This window comes from Anser anser, assembly GCF_964211835.1.
Source record: "Anser anser genome assembly, chromosome: 3".
In the NCBI taxonomy this organism is placed as follows: Eukaryota; Metazoa; Chordata; class Aves; order Anseriformes; family Anatidae; genus Anser; species Anser anser.
The window spans coordinates 89,556,774-89,583,730 of record NC_139722.1 but is presented as its reverse complement, the minus strand read 5'-3'; the positions used below and the strand labels follow the sequence as shown (position 1 = coordinate 89,583,730).

General features: G+C 44.6%; 1 protein-coding gene across 3 annotated transcripts; it reads right to left on the bottom strand.

The window, feature by feature from the left end:
• Positions 1-51: 51 nt before the first annotated feature.
• CMTR1 (cap methyltransferase 1) lies at positions 52-26,957 on the bottom strand. 3 transcript variants are annotated; one of them, XM_083828471.1, is made up of 24 exons: positions 26,764-26,957; positions 26,423-26,557; positions 22,709-22,851; positions 20,195-20,353; positions 18,751-18,843; positions 17,957-18,028; positions 17,219-17,313; positions 17,042-17,114; positions 16,641-16,839; positions 14,454-14,572; positions 14,110-14,206; positions 12,737-12,869; positions 12,037-12,216; positions 11,574-11,630; positions 10,751-10,808; positions 10,050-10,118; positions 9,741-9,872; positions 9,103-9,225; positions 8,288-8,379; positions 7,564-7,632; positions 6,109-6,156; positions 5,455-5,567; positions 4,815-4,923; positions 52-3,049 (listed from the first exon to the last, which is right to left on the bottom strand). In XM_083828471.1, exons 2-24 carry the CDS (start codon positions 26,550-26,552, stop codon positions 2,917-2,919), a joined length of 2,496 nt encoding a protein of 831 aa, XP_083684597.1. In that variant the 5' UTR covers positions 26,553-26,557; positions 26,764-26,957; the 3' UTR covers positions 52-2,916. The 3 variants fall into 3 exon arrangements, with proteins under 3 accessions (XP_083684597.1, XP_083684596.1, XP_083684598.1); XM_083828470.1 differs by having other exon boundaries at positions 26,774-26,957; XM_083828472.1 differs by having other exon boundaries at positions 26,798-26,948.

Here is a 26,957-nt window from a genome sequence, read left to right as displayed (position 1 = left end):
AACGCAAACTGCTAGCCCAGATTTTGTGGGAAACAAAGTAAATAAGCACTGTTGTGAACTAAAGGGGCTGTATTGGTAATAGAGACAATGAAAGCAGAGAAATCAACACAAAATGATACACAGCCTAATAACAATACATTGTGCAATTAATGTACATAAACATTCCCTTCAGCAAGACCTTCCTCACCCCCCTTCCCAACATAATCCCTCCAAATTCACCCTGCATCAAGGAAGCAAGCAGCACGGTGCCTCATGCCTGCCTTCTTGAAGGGGGATTCAGAATCATGGTTCAGTGCATCAAAAATAAAAATAAAAGCAAATTAAAACTGGGAGGAATCAGAGGCAACAGGGCAAAGAGGAAGTATCTGTTCATAAAAGCTAGCCTGCAGCTATTGAGATTTCCTTTGCACCCTCCAAAGCCTGCAAGCTCCGCAGCATACTTCCTCGTCACCCTTCTGCCTGCCAGCCCCCAGGGAGACCAGAGCCCTGAGTGGAGTACCTAACACTTAGCACAGGAGCCTGGCAGAGGGAGCAGCACACTTGCCGGCATTAGAACAGCCTCAAGGCTGTCTGCAGAAACGTCAGACCTCAAATTACTGATTTAAAAAGCCAACTGCACACAGGTCTGGAAACCACACAGTTGGAGGTGCTTTTTTGTTTGTGTTTTGTTTTTTTTTGGCCCCCAGGGAAGGTTCCTCATCCCTCGTGGAAGTGCCATTGCCAGAGCAAACTGCCGGTGACAGAGCTCTTGTTCTTCACGGGGGGGAGCCTACCCTTTCTCATTTATATTTTGCCTCTGCTTGAAAATAGAGGGCAGCTACAGGTCGTCCACAGGACCCCGTGACAACGTGCAGCCCCTCAGCTGTTTCAGTAGACCCGCGTCTGAGGGTTATCGACCAACCACATGGAAGAACCTTTTACCCACATCATCACTTCAGGCTGGAGCTTGACAAAAAATGGAATCACTCCCCTGCACAGCATTCAGGGCCACCTATCCATAACCCATCCACGCCCTAGCTCTGCCTCCAGTTTCCACAGAGCAACAGACCAGCTCCTGTGCTGCTCCCCTAGCCGAGGGGTGTGGTTCTCCAGTCACCAAGCCTGCACCTGCATTTGTCTGGTGCAAGGAGATCGAGCTGTTATGTTCATTTATACCAAACTGCAGAGAAATAAAACACGGGCACATGGGAATTATGTGCTTGTGAAGACACGGAAGTGCTCCAAGCTCAGAGAGCATGGCCTACTTGTAGGGTGACATTCACTGCATGCTGAGAAGGAGGACAAAACCTATACATGACGCTGGACCTTGTAGGGTGGATGAAAGTGAGACTTCCACAACATGCCACCCTTGTTACGGCCTCTTCGGGAGGGGTGCAGGGCACCCATGCACCTATAAACCTGCAAGTGAGAACTTCCATGTCTTACTACATAAAGCTTTTTCAAATCCTACATACAACTTTGGGGGGAAAAATAAGCAACTGCTATAGTCCCAAGAACTACAGCTTTCTTTAAGGCACAGTTCAGACAACCCATAAATCAGTTTCCTCCCTACTGCTAATATGTGTTTAAAAGCAAACAAAAAAAGGGGGTAACTGCTTAGCTAAAAGCAGTCAACTGCGAGTTACCTTCTGATTTAAGTGGAAGACCTGGCAAAAGCCCGATGGAAGCCAGAACTGAAGGTAAATCATGCAACAGAAGACAACTTTGAGCCCAGCATAAAAACGCGTTGAGAAGTCTGCTGACATAAATTTCATGCTGAGAGTGTCACAGCTGTGTGCCTTCACCCCAGGTGTAGTGCCAGGGCCAGATGAGACTTGGAGGGTGTCAAAGCCCACTCTGGCGTTTAGAAACTGAATTCTGGTATCCTTTCCAGGGGAGCAGTCAGGGGACAGGATTTCTTCCTATTAACCAACATGGTCAAAGTCAAGATCTCTCTTTGCTGAAGCCCTGGGTCTTCTAACAAAGTCTAACAAAGTCCTATGTTCCCATTATTTCCTCTAAAGACCCCCAGCACTGCAAACTTCCTTTGTCTTCCCTCCCACGTCCGCTTTCCTTCCTGAAGATTTGGGTAATATTGTTGAGTACCAAGAACCAAAGCACCTTGGTCTCAGAAGTACCATGAGGCAGACACTCACAGGTTAACCCCAGGCTGCTGCCTCAGGATCAGTCACTGACCTAGAAAGGGGAAATCCTTATCACAGCAGCTTGTAGAGGTCTGAGAAACCCGTGGCACCAGAACATCAAGTCGGTGCCAGGAAGTCCAGTCATCACCTGTGTTGGCTCTTGTCCAGTGGGACACCACCGCATCGGAATTGCCGATGGCCAGCCAAGTGCTTCGATAGCAGAAACGTCGGAGATACCAACAAGAATACATACTTGCGCCCCAAAGCTAGCATTCCCCAATGAATTACTACCCTCCACGGGGTAGCGAAGGCCCTTCACGAGGCCAAGGAGATGGACAGCTGCCAGGAACAAGGCAGGACTGCTTCAGCGCGCTGTTGCCCAGCCCTGCCACCTTCCTCTGCTCCTTCCCACTGCCAGGGAAGCACAAGCCTGGAGAGCCCTGACACGCACACAGAGCTCCACAAACCTTGCTGAATATTTGCACAGGAGCAAAGAAAGCTGCCAGCCCCTTGGCCTCATGCACGCAGTAGGTCAGGACAAAAGGGACTCGACTCCAGGAGTCACCATAGGTGCTCCAGCAGCAGGCGCGCTACCTGGGTCATACTCCTATATACACTGACAAGGGAGAGCCTTGTCCTGAGCCTTCTGCGTAGCGCCTCCTGGTTACGTCACCTCCAGGGAATCAGCTCTGGAGAGGACCAGGATAGCTGTGGAGTCTCCCCAGTCTTGTCAGGCCCTGAAGAATCCAAGCTGGGCTCAGCCCCACCCGGTGCCCCTCAAGAGGGCAGAGGGTTAGGGGTAGTGTGCTTGGATGAAAGACAGGACATCCTCCTTTGATAGCTTCTCTGGATCTTGCCTTTTCTGAGAGTCGTGCACTTTGACACCTTCCCCCCACTCCCAGAAGAGGCGGCTGTAATGGCAGACACTGTGGACAGAGAAGAGAGCGGGATTAGTATGGCAGAAGAGGGGAAGGAAAACCCTGTCATCCTGTTAGCCACAAAGTGCACTACAGGCACAGCTGCTCTTGTGCTGGGAGCCACACAGGTACTCTATCTAAGGGGTGCCTTAGACCAGTACATCCATTCGCTCATCTTACAAACTTTATAGCCCATAATGTACAGGAACTTCCTAGCCTAAGAGATTTCCATGGAAGCAAACTTATTAATTCTAACTTCACTCAAGAGTCAGTTCAGTATTTGCTGGAAGGAGACAGATCATTAGGGAAAACCTCCCTCTCTTCCCTCCACAAGTTTTTCAGAGGATGAAACTGTCATTGCAGGCAATGGAAAGGCATTAATGAAGAATTTAGAAAGTCTGCCAGCAGAAGCAACTAGCAGTCTAATCACTCACGACAAACCTACTAGAATCAGTAATAGCTGTCTTATAGAGCTTTGCAAATGAACAGCCCTTTGTGCTGTACAAAAACAGCTATGACCATCCCTTCCTTCCCCCTGTGTGAAATAACCAAGCTCTACTCAGCTGCTGAGAGTTCCGGTCCTACAACGCCATCTCTCACTCCATCCATCAGGCACAGTCCCCCCTCGCTGCATCAACACAGTCCCAGCCATAATGAAAACAGAGCTGCTAATTACTGCCGACACAGCAGCCTTTTAGTTTTGTACAAGTACTGACACAATATTCATAGCTTATTTAGTGCTACTGTTCTAACAAAGCAGTACTAGCACAGTGACAAGAGCACATGTCAATGGCTAATTACAGACACATTAGTACTCGCTAACCACAACACAACACATCCCTTCTGGAGTCCTACACAAGAGCTCTACGTTCTCAGCCTTTCATAAAGGTTCATACTGGCCTATTTCTGGGTACTTCGACAGAACTAACCCCATCCTGAGGCCTGGAGGGGAAAAAAACACCATGTGCCTCTCCTTTCACAGTTTTAAGCCCCTTCTCCTATTTAGCTGGTTAAGGGAAGCTTAAAGATTCTTATGAGTGCAACTGAAAAGTAGGTAAGGAGATTCAAAGAAAGAGAGTCGGGAGCACTTTTTCAGGTCAAGCTGTCACTTAGAGGCAGAGTCCTTGGTAGTGGAGGATATCTCTTGAGACCACCAGAGGGCAAAGTGTGCAGAACATCTCCACCCACGAGCCCTGACCTACCAGACAGACACAGGATCTGCTGTACTCAAAGGCTGCCTTGGCCTAGTACCCAATGGATACAGGTGGCATTCAGCACCCACAGCGTTAATGACAGTCCAGTGACAATCCTTTCCCAAGGGGATACTGCTTTTCTCCTACTCTCTCATTAAACAACCTCTGGATACCTAAAACTTATACCAGAGTTTGGGCTAAATTAACTGGGACTGACTTTTAAATTAGCAACTTCCAGTGAAGTATCTGAACATACAGAGATGTAATAAACTATAGTTGCAGGACTCCCTGCGTGCAGCAAGGTTCACTCACTCACACTCTGCTGCAGATGGAGGCATGACGTTGTGAGAAGATTTGTGTTATTCATAGCAATCAACAGCAAAAGCAACAACTCCAGATCAGCAGCTTCCTAAATCTGTGAGGTATCAGCTTACGCAGCACACCCTGCTGGTGGCCAAGCTGTGCTTGCAGTGCAAACAACTGCAAAAACAGCAGAGCACACCTGAACTCCCTTCCAACCATCCAGATGCAGCTACCTTTCCACAGCCTCAGCTCTGGCAATTGCCACGGCTAGTACTCACTGAAAGGGTGCGATGGATTCAGCAGGGAGGTCGTATGTTGCTTGCTTGGTCATCTTGTTGAAGAAGAATTTCCTCTTAGAGTTTTTGCTGTACGCCATTGTCCAGGGATCTTGCAGAAAAAGTGTCACAGGGATTAGATCGAAAATGGAATGAGGATAAAAGCGTGGTAGAAACGCACATATAGTGCGAACAGGGCCAAGGAATCTATAACAGTGATTCTTCTCTTACTCCTTTTCCCTTTCCTCCCTCAAGACCACCTGCCTCCCACACTTTTGCATTCACTGAGAAAATCCCATTCTCCCTGCATTTAAAAATTGACATTCCAAACAGGATGTTTCCATGTACTATTACTCTGGAAAATATCTTTTTGGTAAACAATTATAATCTCAAAAAAGGCAGTCCTGTAAATAAATTGATTTACCCACACAACAGATCAAACTGCAACTGAATAAACTATCACAGAAACACCCTGAACCTTTTCCCAATCTAAGCTATGCTCACTACAACAGTCAATCTCTAGCCATTGGAATACTGCCATTAACTTTTTACAGAGTTACAGGAGGAGTGAGCCTAGTCAAATACTTTTTACTTGAAAGTGCAGAGAAAAAAAAATGAAGAGCAGGGGACTCTCTCTTCCTACCATTCACAGTCCGTACGATGTAGAGTCCTGTGGGTACAAAGTGCCGGTCATCCCTGCCTGTGTAGGATAGCCGGGGTACTCCCCCTGAACTCTTGATGACTTTCATCTCTAACCTGAATGTTGAGAGAAGACAGTGATAGAGATTGCTAAACACAGCATCTCCTGTTTCTTCCTTTATCGTCCTCTTGCACGCAATATGACACCCACACACCCCTTCCAGAGCATCACAGTGAAAATATGACAGGATAAATCACCACATCCCTGAAAATCCCACCTCTTGCTTCCCCTGCATGGCTAGAAAAAACAGCCATCTATATCAGGTAGCAAATCTAGTGTTGGAATGAAGGATCTGTGACCTACCACACTGAATCCTAATGGGGTTCCCATTTCAGGTATGAACTCTTAAATCTTTCAAGCCACTGACAGTTCTGCACAAATACTCAAGCGCAGTTGCTTCTCCTACCTCTGCAAAGCACACTGGCCAAGTCTGTGGCATTAGGGCTCAGCAGCATGATTCAAGAGCTTTACAAAATCTTTCTCCAGGACTGCTCAAGCACAAATCAGCACATCCCTCCCATTCCTCTGCTGTCATGCATTGGTGGCTGACAGTCTCTCCATAGGCCCTGGAACGTCTCATTTCAGCCAGTCACTTACCTCACAAAAATCTTCTCCATCTCCTCTAATCTGTACACTTCTTTCACTCTGGGGGGGGAAGAAGAAACAAGAAAAAAAGGCGATTAAAAAAATAAAAACTTGAACTGTCCTCTTTTTCTGTCCCACCTGTAAGAAGCAACAACAGTTCATTCTGTACAGCATGAGGTGGCTGAGTATGACTAAGGTTCACCCTTCTCCAATCTTATGCTTTATTTCTCCTGGCTTGAAAAAACGTGACATCTGCTTTCTCACAGATGGGTTGCTGTAAGCAACATACAAGTGTCCTCACTGCTAAGGAAGCTGTACATTTTTACCTCAGGCTCAGTATACAGAAGAGGAAGAACAGTGAAAGTCAGGTGCTTTTGTTTTCCCATGAGGTAAATTCACCAAGGTCAGCCCCAGGCAGGTTCTGGCCTTGCAGTAAAAGTAAACTGAAAGATCTTCACCATTATCCTGAGAGACACCAAAAACTTGCTAGCTACCTTGAGGTAAAAACAGTTTTGTTTTTTTAATCAGTAAAGACGATTTGGAATCATCATCCTGTTATGTCAAGCTGCTTTTGTTTTTGTTGTTCTGAGATGAAGACGAATCAGAAAGTTTCAAAAGCATTGCCTCTGATCAGACATCCCAACCACCTGTTTGACACATGCTGCTATAATCATCAGGCTTCAAACAGCACAGTTTGAACACCTTTTCATGAGAGCAAAGAACCCTTCTACTACCCATTTCGACAGGCCTCCTCCTTGCTTCATCTTCAGCTCTTGCCAATGCTTCAGGCTCCTCCAGAAATTGTGACTGTCTTGAGTCTGAGTTCCCATTCATCTATCATCAAGCAGAACATCCTCTTTGCCATACTCCAGCCTCTCTTGCAATATCATAGCACTTCTAGCTAGACTGAAAGCCTTCTGAGACAGAAACTATTTTGTCCACAATATGTATCTGATACCCAGCACAACAATGCTCTCGTGATCCGCTATAGCAAAATTAATGAAATAGAAAGTCAGGAGGCAACCAAAGCTGAAGCCCTTTGTTAGAAACTTTCTTGACATTGTAACTAAAACTTTCTCCTCAGGCTAACCATCTGGAGATTGCAAACGCTGATACACATTGCATTTATCTAACAGTCAGCTTCTCTGTACCTCTGCTGACCCTTCAGGGCAGACAAGGACATAAAAGACTGCAATAAGCTAGCTGTGCGGTAGACATCAGCACACATCTGAGACCAGCGCTGGCCAGTCCACTATGATGAAAGCGTGAGTGTCTGATGTGTGAAAGGAGGGCACAAATTCTCTACTATCAGCCTCACCTCAGATATTGAAAGGACTTTTAGCCTCTTTCCAGTGAAACCCAACTATGAATTTCAGCTTAAAGTTTAAGTCCTTCATCTCCTTATCTTCATCCTTGAACACAGCAAAACCAAGGCATGCAAGGCTGAGGGAAAGAAGAGTCACTCACCGGATCGGGTTCATATCTGGCCGGCTAGGTTTGGAAACAGCTTTGACAAACTTCTCCGCCAGTTGAATCCTGAACAAGAACAGAAAGAGAATCCTGCAATTGAGCTAGATCTTTGGTGTACCAGGAAGGTAACAGTTTCAGCAGAATAACCAACTAGACACTTCAGTACTTGCAGATTGCCTCCACTGCTCCCCAAATGGGCACTTGAGAAACAGTTTTGTTTTTTTTTACCACACCCTCACAGTTCAGTGCCCAGTGATACTGGCTACTATGGATTCTGACCCATATCCATTCGGAATGGGTTTCCATAGCCTCCTCTACAAGCCTGTGTATTGCTGAACACATTGATGCCTAAACAGGCAAGCAAGACTAGGAGACACATCATTCCCCTGAGGAAGGAAACAGAGGGTCTTTCCTTCTCCCTGAGCCACTTATCAGCTAGGCTCATGCATATTCCCAGGGTGCTCAGTTTATCCATACTGTGCTTGGCTCACTCCAGACTAAGAATGGAGCTAGACCTGCCCTCATACACAGAGACAGTACAGACAGAAAAGGCTATACCCACTTCACTTTGAGGTGGTTCAGTCACAGTTCATCGTTACAGCAGTGTTTCAGCTGAATGCACTTGTCTCCCTGTGCTCAGCATTCTGCTATTAGCATGAAAAACATTTCACAGTCACTCTGACTCACGTACAAGAAAGAAACTTCTCCAGAGCCTACGTACCTCTGGTTGAAATGCTGGTTTCGGACATCATTGCCATTCAGCACCAAGACATCAAGGATGTGGATAGCGCTGATTTTTCGCTGCGCTTTCCCCTGCAGAAAGTAATATGTAAACTTACTACTCGGACTGTCTGTTGCTATTTCAGCTTCTTTTATAGCTTTTCTTTTCAATTTTTTTGGCAATGCATCATTCTCTTCCAGAGAGAGCACCTTTCCAGATACTAGAAGCATGCCAGTTCCCTGCAGCCCACTGTGTAGTAACACGCCAGCCTCCAAGAACCGGCATATCTCAACTGCACAGTTGTCTCAAGGGAGGGAGAGAAAGCAGGACCACAGCTACCATCACCAGCTCTCTGGCACAATAGTGCCTCATCAGGTAGCACAGCACAAAGCCCAGTGTACTACAGCATCCTCATTTGAGGTGCCAGAGGACAGCCGCACTCCCAGGCAGCAACACCTTATATTGTGAATATACCTCAAGGGTCTTCTTCCAAGGCCTGCAATCACTACTGCACAGTTACGTACCCGAAGAGCCACAGAACAGATCAAGTCTTAGTGGCAATGTCACCAGCTGCTGGCATGTAGGCCAACAGTATGTCAGGTCCAAAGGGGTTTCAAAACTATGTTAAAAGCTCATCTCTCTAGCACTGGACAGAAAGAAGGAACTTAATCTGAAATAGTTTCTCTAAAGATCAAACAAAATAAACCTTCACACCTGGCACAAATGGAACATTTATTCTGCAGTACCTTACAGAGAATAAGTGAAACTGCCCATTCTATTTGCAGCCACTTGTAAGAGAAAGAATAGCTTCCTACCTCTCCTTTCAGCTCATGAACAATCTCCACAGAGAGAAGGGTATCTCGTGGCAGCTCAGTTTTCAAATCCAGTTTTGTCCAGCGGTCTGACTGGCGACCATCCCATGTGTAGATCTGTGATTTCTGCGTATAGAAGGCAGAGTCAGATTCACCCAAGGCCTCATGAGGGTAGGGATGGAAGAGAGACCTCTGACCAACTGCAGAGCATTGTCGAAGAATCTTTTTGTGCTAGGCCGTCACAAGCAGTTTCTTTGTGGGAAATTTTAAGGAAGAACCTCAATCTCTACAGCAAAAGCACAAAAACATCGTTTCTAATCGGTCATTAACTTTTCATACCTATATAATGAACCAGAAATAGAACACCTTTAAAAGGACAGTGAAAGCAATTAGAGACACTAGCAAGAGTACGGGTCTCTGTGTAGGCTGGAATTACAAAAACAGGGTTAATTACAGTGAAAAGTAGTGAAGTCAGGAGAAAGAAGCATAAAATAACTAGCAGCATCCAGGACTGCTGATAAGAATCCTTCCTGGCCTTTGAGGTCAGGAAAGAATGGGATGAATTTGCAAGGCAAAATAGTAGCACTGAAATGAACCAGCAGAACTCCTGGATGTAAAGTCTGACTGTTCTCAGGACTTACCCCTAGTCCCAAGAGGAACTTCTGCTCACTTCCAGCCACCATACACCGGTAATCTAACACTTGGCGGATTTTTTCCAGTGTACTGGAGTTCAGAGGAGTGGGTTTGTAACTGAAGGTATCAATATCCGTGCCCTAAAGAATAACGTATGGAAAAGGCAAGTTAGATACAATGCATCAACAGATAGATAAATGCAATTTCTCCATAAAACAATAATCCAGGACTTCTTACTCTCAATTCCTGCAGGGAAAAGGCCTATTTATACAAAAGAACTCAGAAGAAGCAGAAGCAGCTTCTGCGTGAAGTCTTACCTGGATCAGCTCAAAGAACTTGGACTTGGGATCTGAAGATGAGGGAGCAACACGGGCCTGATCAGGAATCTGAAGGAAAATCCAAACAATTGATAATAAGTGTTATTCTTTTACGTGTACCTTTCTGGTTTCAATACATGACAGAACATCTTGCCCCCTGAAACTCCTGCTCTTGGGACTTCAGTTGCTGGAGAGGTCATCTAGCAAAGAAAAGGTCTCAGATGTTTTTCAAATTTAACATAGGTATACTATGTCTCAGAGGAAACATTGAGGCAGCTTCAAAAAGTTTCAGGCTACATCTTTGATTCCATCCACATTTCAGTGAAACGCTGCCATATGTATGACCTCACTACAGTCAAAGGCTCAGGAAAGAGAACGTGCAGACTCATAAAACAAGACCCTTTGGAGAGCTCTACTGCATGAAAACCACTAGGTGCTGAGTTCACTCTGTATGCTATCGAACATTCTCAGCTGCAGCAAAGCAGAGGAATCAGATGCCTGCTCAGTTAAGCCATACACATAACCTACAAGCATCATCCTATTTGTTTACATGAAAAGCTCCAAATAATCTTTGACCTTCCCCCAGGACAACATATTAGGCCTCTGGTTAGAAAGCTTATCTGTACTCTGGCTCCATCCTTATTTCATCACAACAAGGATTTTATCACCTTTACAATCTCCCTGCTTCGCAGCTTACTTACCCCCCATAGCTGGAGACACTCTTTTCGGATTTCAGCCTGCCGTGGCTCGATCAGCGTCCTCAAGAGAAAAGAAGCAGACTATTAAAATGGTGAAACCTCCTTGCTCTCACAGCATTAGCATATCCCAGCCCCATCCAATTTGCATCTTTCATTGTCAGGCTTGGGAATGACAAACATACAGTGCTCCTCAACAGGTTACACTCAAAAGAGGCTCCTGCTTCCCTCCCCACACAAAAAAAACGTTAATGTTAGGATTCATTCTTAGACAATTTCTGGCTCTCAGGCTCACTCAGCTTTCTATTATGTGATCTCTGAATGACACCTGAACAGAAAAGTCACGTCAGGGAAATAGCTATACATTGCAATAGCTTTAGGTTTTTTGAACGTGAGAAATTCATGTTGCATGCTTTAGGTAACTCTAGGTACATAACTTAGATGCTCTGATTAACCCCTGAAAAATTAAGAACCATGCCCATCTTAACCAATTACTGTAGGGTTGAACATACCAGCCAGGTATGAACATACCAGCCTGCTAAGAAGCAGGCCCATGTATGTTAATCAGAAGGCACGCAGTGCATGGTAGCCTTCTCAATAAAGGTGACAACAGACCATCAACCTTCAGGACTCCTTCAGCTACCCACACTTTTCTGCAAGCAACTCAGGCAGAGACAAACTGAGCTACCTAAAAGCACTATTAATTTTCCTGGCTCTAAAGGTCAAGTAAAGTACCAGCTCAAATTAAGAACACATTAAAGAAGGGCAAAGCAATTGATTTACAGTAAGTTAGTTCAATCCTCACTGAAAGCCAGAGGAATATACTCACGTGTCTTGAACAAAGGCACGAATTTTAGCTAGCGCCTTTATCTGAACTTTGCAGTGGCTAAAAGAGATGGAAAATTTCAGTCAGGGAGCAAGTTTATCTACACCAAGATCAAACTACATGGAAGATTACTGGGACAACAGGCAGAAGCCTGACTGATCCTCAAAGAGAATCACTGGATCATTGTCAGCATGAATCAGAGTGACCAGAAGTCCACCAGCAAGAACTAGGCACTATCCTCCTTTCCAGTCTACACAGGAGGACGGTACACAGAAGCCAAACAGTCACTCACAGTAATAACCCCTCTCTGCACAGGGCCCCTCTGCCCTGCTAAGCCTCTTGGAACAGAAGCAGAGCAGTGCAGCAGCATCAACGAGCCTCTCCATGAGTGCAAGCATCTGCAACTGAAAGCTGTTTTGGCTGACCTGCCTACAGCCAGCAGCCCTCCTTGCCCACAGGCACTCACTTTTCATTGGACTGGACGATGTAATCATAGAAATCCTGGTCCCCTTTGATCACGTTCAGTGGGACAACTAGATTCACATCCACATCGGAGTTGCGCAGCTGGTTGAGTCTGATGTTCACCATGAAGAGGTAGTCCCGCACGTCCTCAGTCCCTAGCTTTAACCCTTTGCATATCACGTACCTGCAGAGCAGAGAGATCATTTGCGTTCGGGCCTTTCCACGCAGCCAACTTTCCTGCCATGCTCCCATTGTCAGGACAGTATCCCAAATCCCAGGAATTCTTTCCCCCAGGCAGCCCCCAAGAAGGTGAAATTTCACTTATCACAAAGTCATTATATGTCAGTTTCCACTTTCCAAAAAGATTGGGAAATTCAACCCTATTCAAAATGCCACAGATCTCCCTAAAGTAGTAAATCAATTCTGCTAAACTTGACAGGTACAATAACAGCATTACATACTCAGTTCCACTGCTTCTCTCTCCGGAAGGAATTCAGTAGAGGCAGCGAAAATCAAGTGTACTTTGGCAAATACCCTCTTTACCTTGTCAAACATCATAATTTGCTAGGCATCTAAAACATTTTCTCCTCCAAAACAGTTGCCAACTGAGTGAGGTCACAGAGATTCCATTTGCCTAAATTCATCTATCACTGAATTTAGAGGACGGGCTTTCTGTAGTAATCCCTCATGCTCAAGAATCTCACCTCTCCGAGTTAGCAGGACGGCTTGTCACAGGTTTAAAGATGCACACTCGCTCAAAGCAGCAGTACAGCAGATAAACAAGCCCCACACTGAATGGAGTAAACAGGTCAAAGGTTTTGCAGACAAAATGTCCTCCTGGAGCAGAGAGAGGAAGCACAGTGACACCAGCAGATTATAAAGAAACAAGGAGATACCAGGCACCTCACTAATCTTCTCTTCTGCAGAAACAGTAAGTGGTTTTGTACAATTAAACAGTATCTAAAACACTTTCCAAGAAGCAGGCCAATGTGGCTCCATGAACCATCTTTCCCCATATCTCTACAGCAAAGGGAAAAGCAGTTTTCTGACCAGGATCAAATCAGTATGCGTGCTTTCTCAAGAGCAAGCCTTCTACCACTCCCTAGCCTCCCTTCCCAGGCCCAAACTATGCCCCTATGGCACTGCAGCATGCTATGCAAAAGCCTCAGAAGAGCAGCTCCATTATGTACAACAAGAAGTTTCGGGCTGGAAGAACAAACTAATTGATGTTACCTAAACAGAATTGCTTGTCATCTAGAAAGAAAAGCATGCATGCCACCCTTTGCCTTCAAACAACTTTTCCAACTTCCCTAAACCAAAAAGCAGTCAGTCTGGCAGTTATATCTACTCAGAGAGGAAAGACTTAAAGAAGGTTACTCCTTATACCATATCATGTTCAAGACTACTGCTAAGCAGATCATTGCCTCAAGTACTTCTGAACACAGGACACAAGATAAATGACAATGGGATAAACATTCCTATCTTCTGCTCTTGTGTGTCAATGCCAAATGCTAACTAAATTCTGCAGAAGAGAGGAACCATCAAAACCAGATACAGCTGTAATGTCCATCACTTGGCAGTAACGGGTTACAGCTAGAACAGCATGAGCTGATGAGCTGGTTTTGATCAGAGATGGCAGATTTAAAGGAGAAAAGCCACAAACTAGAGGGAAGGATGAACTGGATTAGTACCACTGTGTTCCAACCAGCCTGCTAGAATGATCAGAAAGCAGCTGGGCCAGCTGATACCATAAAGCTCAGATATACTATCCAGTTACCACACTATGACCTTAGCCCAAGACAGCTACATAACATATTGTGAGAGATTTAAACTACTGCATTTTACCTCCTGCTCGTAATAAAAAGAAAAACAGACATAGATAGCCTAAGTTTTCTGTCCCAGTTCTCTTAGCTTTGTGACAACCATCTTGGAACGAACGTATATACGCTCAATCCTGTGCAATACAGCCTCATGGCAGGGCAGACTTCATGGCACGTTAATAAAATTCTACGGCATCCTTCTGCAATGTCACCCACACCTGACAGAAGGTAGAAGATGATTAACAGACGGAACATACCTGTCCGGACAATGGACAGTGCTGTAAGAAACTGACAAAGCATCAGCTGTTTGCTTAGGATCTCCTGCAGATTCTCCTGACCCTCAACAGAGAAGCCCTGCAAAGCATATAACATATGATTAGCATCTCCACAAATCTGTTGCTCAAGCAAACAATTCTGTACAGCTAAATCATGTTTTTTTGTTTGTTTTTTAACAATACAAAACACTGCCACCAGGAATTTTAATGACAAGCCTTAATGAATTTCATGTTTTAAGTGCAGACACATCAAATATCATATGCAGACTGAGGTACAAGGTACCAGTTTTGGTCATTAGTGCAGGAAGAAAAAGAAAGGGACTAACCCCATCAGCCATTAAGAAATGCACTCCCTTGTGATCAGTATTGTCCAAAACAAAATTCCGAAAAGCAGTAATGTTCTCTGGGCGAGTAATGTCTCCATCTCCATCAATCCCTCCTTCTCCTGAGGGGAAAGGAAGAGACGATTACTAACGTGTTTGCAAAGATCAGTACAAAAGATCAGTACAAACAGGTGATCTATTGAATGCAATTAACATTTAGTCAGACACTACACAGACCTCAATAAGTGACTAAGCATTAATATATTCCCTGGTTCACCACCAAAGATGGTTGTTAATTTAGAAAAACTATTTAGCTTCTGTGGTCACGGCTAAACAAAGCCATACAATAACCATGCTCAAAAGATGACTTTTATATTAGCCACAACAAATGACAAATCACTTGCTGCCCTCCTCTGAGTCAGGAACTGACTGCATTACAACGTAATATTCTCACCCAAGTAGAAATGACAAATAGCTGAAACCACTAAAAACGTAAGATTCAATCTCATTGCACAGCTCAGCTCTTAGTAACATGTTTTTACAGCAAAGGCAAAATTGTTTACATGGTGCTTTGGAAACCTTCAACTAAAAATTAGAATAATTCTAAAGAAACAATCACCTACTTCCAAACACAACATAATTTGGAGTTAAAAAAAAAAAATCAGCCCCAAAAATTGTTCACATGCAAACAAGTTTATAAAGAGAGTAGGAAAAAGGAAATTCCTATTTTTTTGCATGAAGGCTTGTAATTTTCCCATAAGGCTCTTTAAAGAGATGCATTGTCCCCCCGGCTAGTGTTTTAGAAAGCTCATCTAAGCTGCATTCTAGAGGTTACCAACTCTGACTTCAGAGAAGCCGGAACTTCTAGTTGGCTTTAGTCCCTATAAATCTTCTAAAAACTACAGCTTCTATTAACTGAACAACTGCAAGACTAGAAAACAGCAGAGATCAGGATGCATGATAGTGCTTTGATAACCAAATTCCTCGTCAATCACCCTGTCAGTAAGCAAAGTGACACTAGGATTTGTTACTATTCTTCAAAACACAAATATCACAGCAATCTACTTCCTTCCCATCACTGGAAGAGAGTTGTATACATCTCCCTAGATTTTACAGCACAACAGACAGAAAGGGAATCAAGAAAATGCATCAAAGTCATTGGGTTATTCATTTCTCCAGGTATCTCCTTCTCTCCATAAAAGCACTAGTGAGTTATGAAGATCCAAATGCTGCAGGCATTAGAACAAGGCATTTATCTGCCCTGCTGCCCTTGCCACAAACCTTCTCTTTAACACATCTAATCCTGAAGATTAGCTATTCTCTAAGAGTTCATGGTTAGATGTCAAAAGTGGCAGACATCAAGAGTCACAGTGGTGGCAGGATAAAGAAAAACATGCCAGTGGAAAATCAAACTGGCTACCATCTTCTCTACAGGACAGTCACACTTGAGTTTCCTTTACATGGCCCGAAATAAGAAGCAGGAAGACTATCAATCCTTTTATCTCCCCTTCCTACTCCGTGAGCCTACACAGATAGATGGCACAAACATAAACTAGCTTAACAAGTTACCATCCATGAGGTAAGGTGCAGTAATAGTCTGTTTACGCACACTTTGCCTCAAAGACATGGTAACACATTAGTTTAAACCTCTTTATATTAAAAAGCTCATTTAGTCACAGTGATTCAGGTACAGCTTATAGCCCTAATCTGCTTTAGCTATCTGTACTGAGAGTCCACAACCAATTATCAAAGCAGAGCCACAGAGGTCTGATACAGAAGCATACTGCCAGTCAATCAAGTAAGGCTTCTACCTCTGCCTCTTCTCACAGATCTTTGGGCAACTCATCTAACTCAGTGTGTTTCAGAATTACATCAGTCAAGTGGGAAGAACTATTGTCAAGCCATCTTAAAGCACTCTGCAGTTTTCAGATAAGCGAGTACAAAGTATTACAAGAGGACACACGTCTTCTTGGCAGAATGGAAATAAGTGCAGAAGCGTGACTTGATATGCAAGCTCACCGATCTCAACCCCATTCTCAGAAGACAGCCCCCTTCTACTTTGCAAAATGGTTATCTAGAAACAGGCTCCTCTAAGATCCCCACGTTGGTACAAATGCCAGCCGCACTCCTGATGCAGAAGCTGGAGCACAAGCAAAAACATGAGGTAACGTTCATGCATGCACTACATACCATAGTAAGGTTCAAAGAGCTCACTGGAAGCAGAATAGAAGTCCTCTAGTTTAAAATCATTTGGTCCTTTCAAGGTCATGCCAAATCCTTTTGCGTGCCACTTCCGCCTCCACAAGACATACTCGGAGAAGCCCCCAGGACCAGCACACACATCAGCAAAGTAGAGCAGCTCTGCATCTCGCTCCTTTATCAAGGGCCTCTGCGAAAGGAAACTGAGGAAATTCTACTCACCCAGTAACAGCTCCCCTCAGTTAAACCACACACCATCAACTGCACTACTCAGCCAGAGAAATGTCTTTCAAGCATCTCTTTTCCCAGCCAGTATCCTAAGGATTCTCCTTTCTCTCCACCTTCTCCACTGAGAAAGTACTGCCGTTTGAAAGTTAAAGGGAGGCCCTCACCCCATGGAAGTCCTTCGGGTTTGTAAACATGTAGTCAAAGACATGGTCCATGTTTGCCATCTTCATTGCAGCTCTGTGAACACATAAATAGGGACCTATTAAGTTTCAACCTTGGCTCCCATGGCTGAAAGTGGACATACATGGGAAAGAGGCTGCATAACCAGACGTTCTACAGACCTGTTCAGAAAGAAGACTCCACGGATCATCTCATAGGGGTTGGATCTTGTTCGGGCTCTACGCATTTCTTCTCCATCCAACTCATCAAACACGCTCTGCACAAACAGAAACAAAATCAACCTGGACTTGACATAGGCTCAAGGGATAGGTAAGCATAAGCATTTCCTGTCCTCAAGCTTCTCGCTCCTTAGAGTGCTCTATGCTGGGTTTGATACACCAATACAGAATTTTCTTCTGTCACATAATAAGCACTCTTCTTCTAAGCCACCCCAACTGTTAATCAAATTTAGTGACACTGAAGAGTTCTGTACTGGCAGCTCCAGAGCCTGATAGCATGGTTAGCCACCTCAAAAGAAGTCACAGCTGAAGGTATTTCTCTCACAGATATACACACACACACAGCAATTCATAAGGGTATGATCAAATCTAGGAGGAAACATGTAACACAAGAAAAGAAAGGGAGCTTGGTTCCTTAGCTCATTCAAGTCTACAACCTTTCAGTTGGACTAACCCAGAAAGGAACACCACTGATTTTGTTCATCTCTTTGAAGGCTGAGGTACAAAACAGATCGACAAACAGGCAGTAGCAACCAGGATTCTAGGTCACACCAGTCACACAGAGGTGAGAGAGGATGTTCTGAGCTCCTGCCAATCACCAGTCAATTACTCAACCCTTTCAATTGTTTATTTCACTTGCTTGCCCCAAACTTCCACTCTTCACTAAGGAACAGGACTCACCTTGCACCGCAGGACGTTACGTAGCAGCTCTTCGCTACAGAATTCTGTTTCATCTTCAATCACCATCTTCCTCTGGAGCAGGATGAGAACACACAACAGTTAGCAAATATGGCAACATGAACTTGTGAAGGGTGAAGTCTGTCAACCACATTCTAGGTGGTATCAGCAGGAGTGCAGCCAGCAGCTAGAGAAACAATTCTCTCCTATTCAGCATCTTCAGACCACACATGGAATACTTCATACAGCTCAGCACTCCCCAGTACAAGGGGGATATTGACACACTGGAGCAAGCCCAGCAAATGGGCCACCAAGATGACAAGGGTGCAAAAGTATCTGATGTATAAGAGACTGATAGAAAAGCTTGCTCAGAATGGAGACGGAAAAGGCAAGATCCTATTCCTACCTACAACTACCTAAGGGTAGGAAATAAGAGAAAGTGAACCTCAACTCTTCTCAGAGATGCACAGTGACAGGACAAGAAACAATGGACACAAACTGCAACACAATAAATGCCCATTAGCTATATAGATAATTTTGCTAATTGGGTTAGCAAACATTGAAGCAGATGTTCAAAACACTTGTGAGATTTCCGTACTTGGAAATATTCAGAACTCAACCCAAGGCCCTGAGAAACCTGATCTAGCTGGATGTGCTTTAGGCAGAAAGCTGCAGGAGCAGTCTCCAGAGGCTTCCTCCAGCCTAGATTTTCTACAACTCTTTGACAAGGCAATTGTTTCAGGCTGAGCATTCCCGTGTCTTCTTAGGCTGGTAAGTACTGGGATCTAAAAAACTACCTTCCCCACAGTCATCCACTCCTTCAGCTCCTGGGCATCAGGGATTTCCGTGGTACACTCAAGGCACCAGTCCACCTCCTCGTAGGCACTAGGCTGCAAAAACAAAACATGGGAAGAGTCAAGTAAGATTTTGCTAGCAAAATGTAACTACCAGTTGCTCCCAAAAGGTTTGCCTACCAATCCTACCATAGAGGGTTATGCCATGACTTTAGGGCCCTATAGTTTTTCCTCCTTGCCTAAAACACATTTCATTTCATCAGATTAAAAAAAAAAAAAAAAAACACCACCAACAAAAGAACAGTACTATTCTCTCATCTGATAAATAACCAATAAAGCTAAAGCCTCGTGCTCTCAAGGTACATTTTAGAGACGTTGCAAAGGAGACGGTTGACAAAAAAAAAAAACTTCCTGGTGGCGTTTTACACATCCATTCACACAGTTTCTTCTGAAAGACTCCCCCACTCCATGACTTAATTCAGGATTTAAACATTTTCTTATGATCTTGGGAAGAAATTGTTTTGGCAGTGAAGACCACAGTGACGCCGCTCTTTCACAAAGAACGGCTGCTAAGATCTCACCTTCTTACATTTGTTATAGCACTATCATCCACAAGAGCAAGTCACAGGTAACAATTGCTGTGAGATGCAGAAACATGGTGAAGAACGAACCCTAAGCCAATAAGCCTACAGAACAGGCTTCAAATTCCTGGCTCTGGAGGAATAACCTCTGCTATTATTTCCAATCACTGAAAACTACTCAAAGAAAGGAGAACCAAGTACAATAAAGCACACCGTGTGACTCAATAGCACTGCTGCCCTTCACTAACAATGGCTGGGACCTTCTGGCTTGGCCTCCACTTGACCAGATCCCTAGGATTCAGTGTTTTTTTGTGCACTGTTTGTTGTTTGTGTGTTGTTGGTTTTTTTTCCTCTTGAAAACAAGGATACAGCAGCTGTTTTGTATCAAATAATACCAGAACTGGGCTTTAACTTCTTGACAACACCCATTTCTATTTTCCAATTTTCTTTCCTGTTGAGGAGCTTGTCAAGAGACAGGAATAAAACATCACAGCAGTTTAGATACGACTACTAAACACATCCAGAAAAATACTTACAAAAAAGCCACCTACGCAGGTATAAAAAACGACATGCAAAATAAAAAGGGTAAATTCAGAACAGCCTGATAACAGTTTCCCATCACATTCTCTACTACAAGCTCAGAAACAAATCACACAGATCACAGCAACACTCCACCTGAAAGATTTTGTGCCAGACCATTAATGCATGTGACATAAAACAAGTTTTGACATGCTTTGTCATGGGACAAAGTTGGGCCTGGGTCTACCACTTGACAGTAGCAGTTATATCAGCACTATAAAAATATTCCCAGAGAGCAAATCCTGAACCCAGCAATGGAAAAGGGATTCAAAACAGTAAATACTTACCTCTGGCTCATCCTGCCAATCGATATTCAGCTCCCCATCAAATCCTTTGAGGGTCAGCCCAAAGCCTCTCCTTCCCTTCTGATTGGAGGCCTCAACAATATCCTTCCTGCCTTGGCCGTATTTTCCCAGACCTTCTCCTTCCCGAAAGCCCATCTTGGCCTATAAAGAAAACAAAGGGAGCACACTGAGGCAAGTAGATATGAGTTTATGTACTGCCACTGGGATTAAAGACTAGCCCAGAAAAGAGCCATCACACTGAAGTGACTTGGAGCCACTGAGAACTTTTAATCTCAGTAGTGGCTTTCACGACTTAATACTGAGTTCACTCCACTGAGGCAGGAAGGGAAAAAAAACGGATCTAAAGAATGACGTTTGAAAAGAGAACAAATTAGAAAAATTCAGGAACACACTGCTCCAAAGGAGAAGTAGCAAGGACACATCCACCACTGTGTTCAGTGGGTTTTTAAATTCATAAACCAGAAGATGTTGGCATGAGAAAAAAATCATGTTGTGGTGATATTATTTGTTGTGTACATGCAGTCACATACATTGCAAGTATCAGTTAAAATTCAGCTAATACCCAGATGAGGAATGCAAAACACACTGCTCCTGAAACACACTCCATCCCTTCAGTTCAAAAAAAGATGTTCATTAATTGCTACTTTAACAGCTTTTCTATTTATTATTTTTAGCAATAAGAGAACAACAAAAAAAGCATGAATGCAGCCAATTTTACTCCCTCCAATATTTATCCGCAAAACAAGAAGTAAATAACAGACTTAAGAATTTTCACTTGGATGAATACATCATCCATATGCTCCCTCCTGTGAAAAGCAACAAAGACACTGCTTGTTATCAACCTGTATGAGAAGCAGCACAATAATATCAGACAGTTTTTATACAAAGGTACATGGAGTTTACCCATTGCCTTTGCTATCTGGAAAGGCAGTCCTTGAAATATGTACATCCAGTGTGACAGCCACTGAGCCTGCTATACATCAGTTCTGAGGACAGACTTCTGAACATCTAGTAATGAAGAACTATTTTCCTTTTACTTACCTAATGCTACCAAGCTGTCCAACCAGACATTCAATCAATCTTTGTATTCAGATTTATGAGGCCTTACAAAGGAGAGCCTTCTGAATTCAGTAGCAGAAGTTCCTGTACCGTGGTGATTGGATCGGGAGTGAACTCTCCAAGAGAAAGGCAGTCTTGTGCTAGAATCAGCAAACTGCAGCCCAGTTACAAAAACGCGTGTGGACAGACATGCAGTGATCGGCAATAGGATTTATCCAGAGGGGCTAGATCAGAACCTCACAGCCTCTGGACCCCGCTGAGTTTTGAATTCAGCAAGACTTGAAACTTCCTGCTCCGTATGAGAGATGATAGAGCTGGCTAGCAGCATTCCATCTCCTGGAAAGGCAGCAGCTCCCTGTTCCCACTAGCAAGAACTAGCACTTCCCAGCTTCTAGTGGAGACTGAACTTCTAACTTGGCAAAGGAAGTTACACGCTGGTGTACCACCATGGAAGTTACACACTGGTGTACCACCAAGCACCGGACTGCTGACCCCTGCTCCTCTGCGAGCAGCACAGCGTAAAGAGAGAGCTGAGTTCAGTCCTCTTCCAAGTCCCAGACCTCCTGTCACATTTCAAGTCATACATAACTATGGCTCATCTTTCCTGCTGCCCCTGGCGATAATGTTTTTGTTTCTCTTGTCAAGAATAGAAATGCTCTCAGGATTATGATGCTCACAATACCACAGTGATGAATTTTGCATTGGGAAAAATGTGTAGCAGCACGGACTCGGAGAAACTTTTCTCTACAACCTGCTATTTCCTCTAGACTCAGAAAAAACTTGCTAATTTTGGGACTACCATGAGAAAGAAACAGTCAACAATTTTCTTAAAACTTCCTAGAAATTCTTTCTTCCCCATGCTAACACTGTGTAATGAAGGGCTTGATGATCATCTTCAAAGTTTAGCTGTCACAGTTACTATTATTCACAACTCCATGTGTTTCCAAGAAACTTCTGGCCCTACATAAACCAGAGCAGCACTGCTTGAAAGAAATACCTTAACAATTACGGTAATAATTCTGCAAGGGCAGGCCAGCCAGCTGCCAAGACTAAAAGGAATTAATATCAATCCGAGAATTTGTAAAGGCCTTTCTTACAGGGCATCTGTTAACTCAACCATACATATTTGCAAAATAACACAAGGTAGGGCTCTTTCTCTAGCTCAGCAAACTGCCTGAACCAGAAATCTTTCTCTTCACATTCACCTCCCTGCTCCAAGGCCTGGAATGTGAATTCAACTTTATTTTTTTTTAAAAAGTCAAATCCCCATCTACAAATCTCTCTCCGCCTCCCCCAGCTGCTTATTAGCTGGATCAAACAGAGAACCTCACTATAATAATGATCAGAATCACAGTGAAAAAATCTCAGAACAGACTGGTCTTTTCAGTTTGCTCTCATCAGATCTCGATAGTTTGGACCCAAACTATTTTGACCTACCATGAGCTTTTGGGAGACACTGTTGTACATTGAGTAGCGGGATGAAGTACCCTCCACAAGAGAGTCTTGTTTGAACTCACTGCTGAAGACTGGTCTTTTTTCATCGCTTTCACTCTCAGACCCACTGCTGCTACTGGAAGACTCTGAAAACAAGAAAAGCAAGAGAAGTGAACACACAAAAAAAAGAAGGACAAAAAGCAAGACATCTCAAGTAATCACATCAAGAGCTATACAGTGCGACTCATTAAATTATCTCAACAAACACTGAGTCTGACAGTACACTTCAGTATCTCAAATGCGTTACAGGAAGCACTCAGGTGCAATATAAAATACCACATGGAACCAACACTTGGTTATCAACCCCTTTGTCCCAGGGATGCACACCACCTCTCTCAGACAGTGGCTTCCACATACCCAAAAGGGCCTGGCAAACCCCATGCCAGCAGCACAGCAGGCCACGGCACGACCACAATAGCACACTGTGCTGTGTCTGAGCTTTACAATAATCCTAGACAGTCCAGAGGTTCCTTCCTGAGGATAAACAGCAGTTACTGACACCTTGATAACACACAGTGTTGGATTCTCCTCATTTCCCTACCTAATTAGAGAGGCATGTGCATCCCTGACTTGAACAAAAATCAGGTACACGGACATCTACAAAATGGCCGATAATGCAGAAAGACAGAGCTGCATCCTTTTTAGCACCCCACAAGAAACTTCAGTTGACTCCATCATCTGCCTCAGCAGCGAAAGCCATAAGTTCACTACCGAAAGAGACCATTTTTCACCTCTAAAGAAGTTTACCAATGCATACAAATCCATGCAAAAGAATGGCAATCTAGGTTAAAAAAAAAATGACCAACGTTCAAGGAAGTTAAAGAAGTCAATCACCCAATCAAGGCAGAAATGGAACACCACACACAGCACGCGCCCCAATTTTTGTCACCTGAAAGTCACCTGAAACTGATGCAGCCAAACCTCCATGAGCACCAAACTTTGGGCTCTGCCTGCGCCCAGCTCTACCCTGGGATCTATTTGGCCTAAGAAGCTAGACCTGGATGAGCTACGCAGTGCTTCACTGCTGCTTCACAGCTGTGAGATGCCCAAACCTATTTCCTCTGAGTGTAGCTAGGAGCTGGGCAGGAATCGGGTGGTAGTCATGTCACAGCTGTCTCAGACTGCCCCACACCAGGTGGGGAGGGAGGGAGGCCCTACAACCCAGGGAGTTCCCCCCCTTTTCCTGTGGTGTGATCACTACAAGGATGAAGCAACGGCACAAATTTCCTTCCTGAAATTTGTCTAGCACCAGCAGTGGGGCAGGCCATAAAGACTACTGGAGCAGCAAACCACAAGCACAGCCGCGCTCTTCATCAGACCTCTGCCTCTCAAGCCTTCCTTGTTTGCAGAGGGCTAGAAGTCATCCTGTACTCCTTTACACAACTACAAGTTGAAATACCTAAGTTGCCAGGAGATAACGCAGAAAAGTTGCTGTTAATAGAGTTTACCTTTTCCTCTTTATCACTTAAAAAGAAATTAGGTAGCTGCACATGTTTAAAGCATGGTATAACCTAGAAAGGACTGAACTCTTCTTAAATTTTTCTGATGTAAGAAAAAAAACACAATATTCCTCTCCCAACTCACAGACCTCTGTATTTTCCTGTTATGGATAACAGAGCATCAGTGGAGTAACAGGAAACAACTGGAGAATTAGCAAAGGTCATTACAAGAGGTCAGAAAGTGAGAGACCACAGTGAAATATGCGGCTGTAGTTAAAACTGTTTCAATGTGTGTCCAACCTCTGCAGCTGAACTATCACCCTTTAAGGTAACTTCTGTGCTAGAGCTTACAGTACCAACCTTTGAGACTTCCAGCTAAAGACAAAGAAAGCTATGACACAGCATGTTTGCAATATTATATGCCCATCTTGCTTTCCAAACATCTGTCATACAAGCTACGTTTCTCCTTCCTTCACAAAGTTCTTAGAGATGAACTGGATCAAAAAGGATTTTACTTTAGGACCAGTTACTGCTTTCTGCTTCTCCAGTCCACGGCTTCAATTATCTTTGATGTCTGCTTTTGAGCTGTTTTTTATTATCATTATTTTTTATTTTCCAGGTCTCATGATGTGCCTCAAGCACAATACCTGTTATAAAATCTCAAGAAAGTTCCTTTAAATCTCTTCTTACTTTTAACATTCACTAGGCCATGATCAGCAAATACATGCACCATATCTCAAAACACTTCTCTCTTCCAACCTACTTTTTTTCATCTGAAACCACAACGGGTGTAACAGACTACCAAACATTTAAACCTATCCAGAATGTCTTCCTTGAACTGCATTGACTCGTTCCATAAAGTTTCACAGCCTATTTTGACCCATAACTGAACTCAATAATAAAAAGGGAAAAAAAAAAGAAAAACTTTTGATTTTTTCAGCCTAGTCCTGCATTCAGTTCCTGATAGCCTTTATCCCAACTCCAACACCCTACAAGTCTACCTCCTCATTCACTTGTGGTCTTGCAAGACACGTACAAACACCGTACCCTGTCACTACGCCTACTCCCAAACTGAGCACTCATCTTCCATACACATCCCCTTCTGTTTTCACAAGAGGAAGGCTTCGTTCTGTGTTCAGACCCTTTTTCACTAATACTATTATCAAGGGAAATCCCAAGACCGAGAAGCAGCAGGCACATGTATGAGACAACATGTAGTACCACTACCCTGGGAGGGTTTAAAGCGCTCTACAATAGGGATAACAATTGTGTAGGGAACTCTCCTCATCTTTGGTATACTCCAAGTGAGAAAGCAAACTCCAGCTTAAAGAACAAAGCAGGCAATTAAGTTAACAAACTCCAAAGCAGTTTCTCTTCCTGAAACCAAATACCTGCAAGCTTCCACAGCTTACAACAGCAACAACAAAAATCACGCTGAACCAGCAAAAGGGACAGCGCTACAACACAAGAGCCCCAGTCAACCCACTTTGTATGTCTCAATTTCTCCCATCTGCTAAAAATGTGGCAGTAATATTGGTGTGGGTTTTTTTTCGTTGTTGTTGGTTGGTTGGTTTTTTAATACAATGAGGCATTATCATAGAATTATCTAGTTGGAAAAGACCTTCAAGATCATCAAGTGCAACCATTAACCTGACCTAACGAGTCCCATCACTACGCCACATCTCTTAGTGCCCTGTCCACACATCTCTTAAACACCTCCAACATGCAATCATTAGGATTGGAAAAGCCCTCCAAGATCAGCTGGTCCAACCATCACCCTACTACCATTATCACCCACTAAACCACGTCCCTAAGCACCATGTCCAACCTCTCCTTAAACACCCCCAGGGACGGTGATTCCACCACCTCCCCGGGCAACCCGTTCCAATGCCTGACTGCTCTTTCTGAGAAGAAATTTCCCCTCAAATTAAATAAGTCAGCCTTAAATAAGATTCTCCTAAATAATGTCATGCTCTGTTACTGCACAGCCCCTCGCTACTGGAAGTTTCAAAACCAAAAGTAGCACCTGAGCCTGAGAAGGCTAACGCTGCTCACATACGACCAGAATTCCACAGCTTTGGGGCACGCAATTGTCATCCACCTCCACCTTCCACACCTCGTGGATGAGGGCCACGGATGAGGATTTAGACGTGCCCCCAGCCCCTACCCGTTGGCTGGGCCCCCACAGCAGCCCGCCGCACCCTGCCTCCAGCCTCACCTTGCGTGGTATGATTGCTGAACTGCGCCTCGTCGTCTGAGGTGGAGCTGAGGGTCAGCCCCAGGTCTTCTATCTTCTTCTTCTGCTTCTTCTGGGGGCTGCCGAAGTCAGGCTCGCTCCTCCTCTTCATCGTGCCTGCAAGGAGCAGGTCGCAGCCGCTCAGCGACGCACGGACCGACCTCCCCGCGTGCAGCGAGCAGACCCCAGCCCCCTCACGAGGCACTCACCGCTACGCTTCCCAACTTACCCCTCCCTCAGGCGGCGGCAGCAGGGCCCCCCCGAGCCGCCCCAACACCAACCTCCCCCCGCAAACCCCAACTCCCCCCCCGGGGCTCCCTTACAGCCTCTCACCGCCAAACCCGAACGGGCGCGCACCCAGCCCCGGCGGGACAGCGGGCCGCGAAGCCTCGGCTCCTCCTCCCTGCAGCCGGGGGGGGGGCTCCGGCCGCCGCCCCCCGTCCCCGTCCGCCTGCCCCCGGCCGCTGCCCGCTCCCGGCCCCGCCGCTTTCGTTTCCCCGCTCGCCTCCGCCCCCCG

Excerpts from the sequence above, each read along its gene's own strand:
- CMTR1 (XM_083828471.1), bottom strand. The coding sequence starts at position 26,552 with ATGAAGAGGAGGAGCGAGCCTGACTTCGGCAGCCCCCAGAAGAAGCAG. Across the intron at positions 22,852-26,422 it reads CAGCAATCATACCACGCAAG|AGTCTTCCAGTAGCAGCAGT; the intron begins GTGAGGCTGGAG and ends TCTTGTTTTCAG. Across the intron at positions 12,870-14,109 it reads ACTGTCCATTGTCCGGACAG|GAGGACATTTTGTCTGCAAA; the intron begins GTATGTTCCGTC and ends TCTCTGCTCCAG.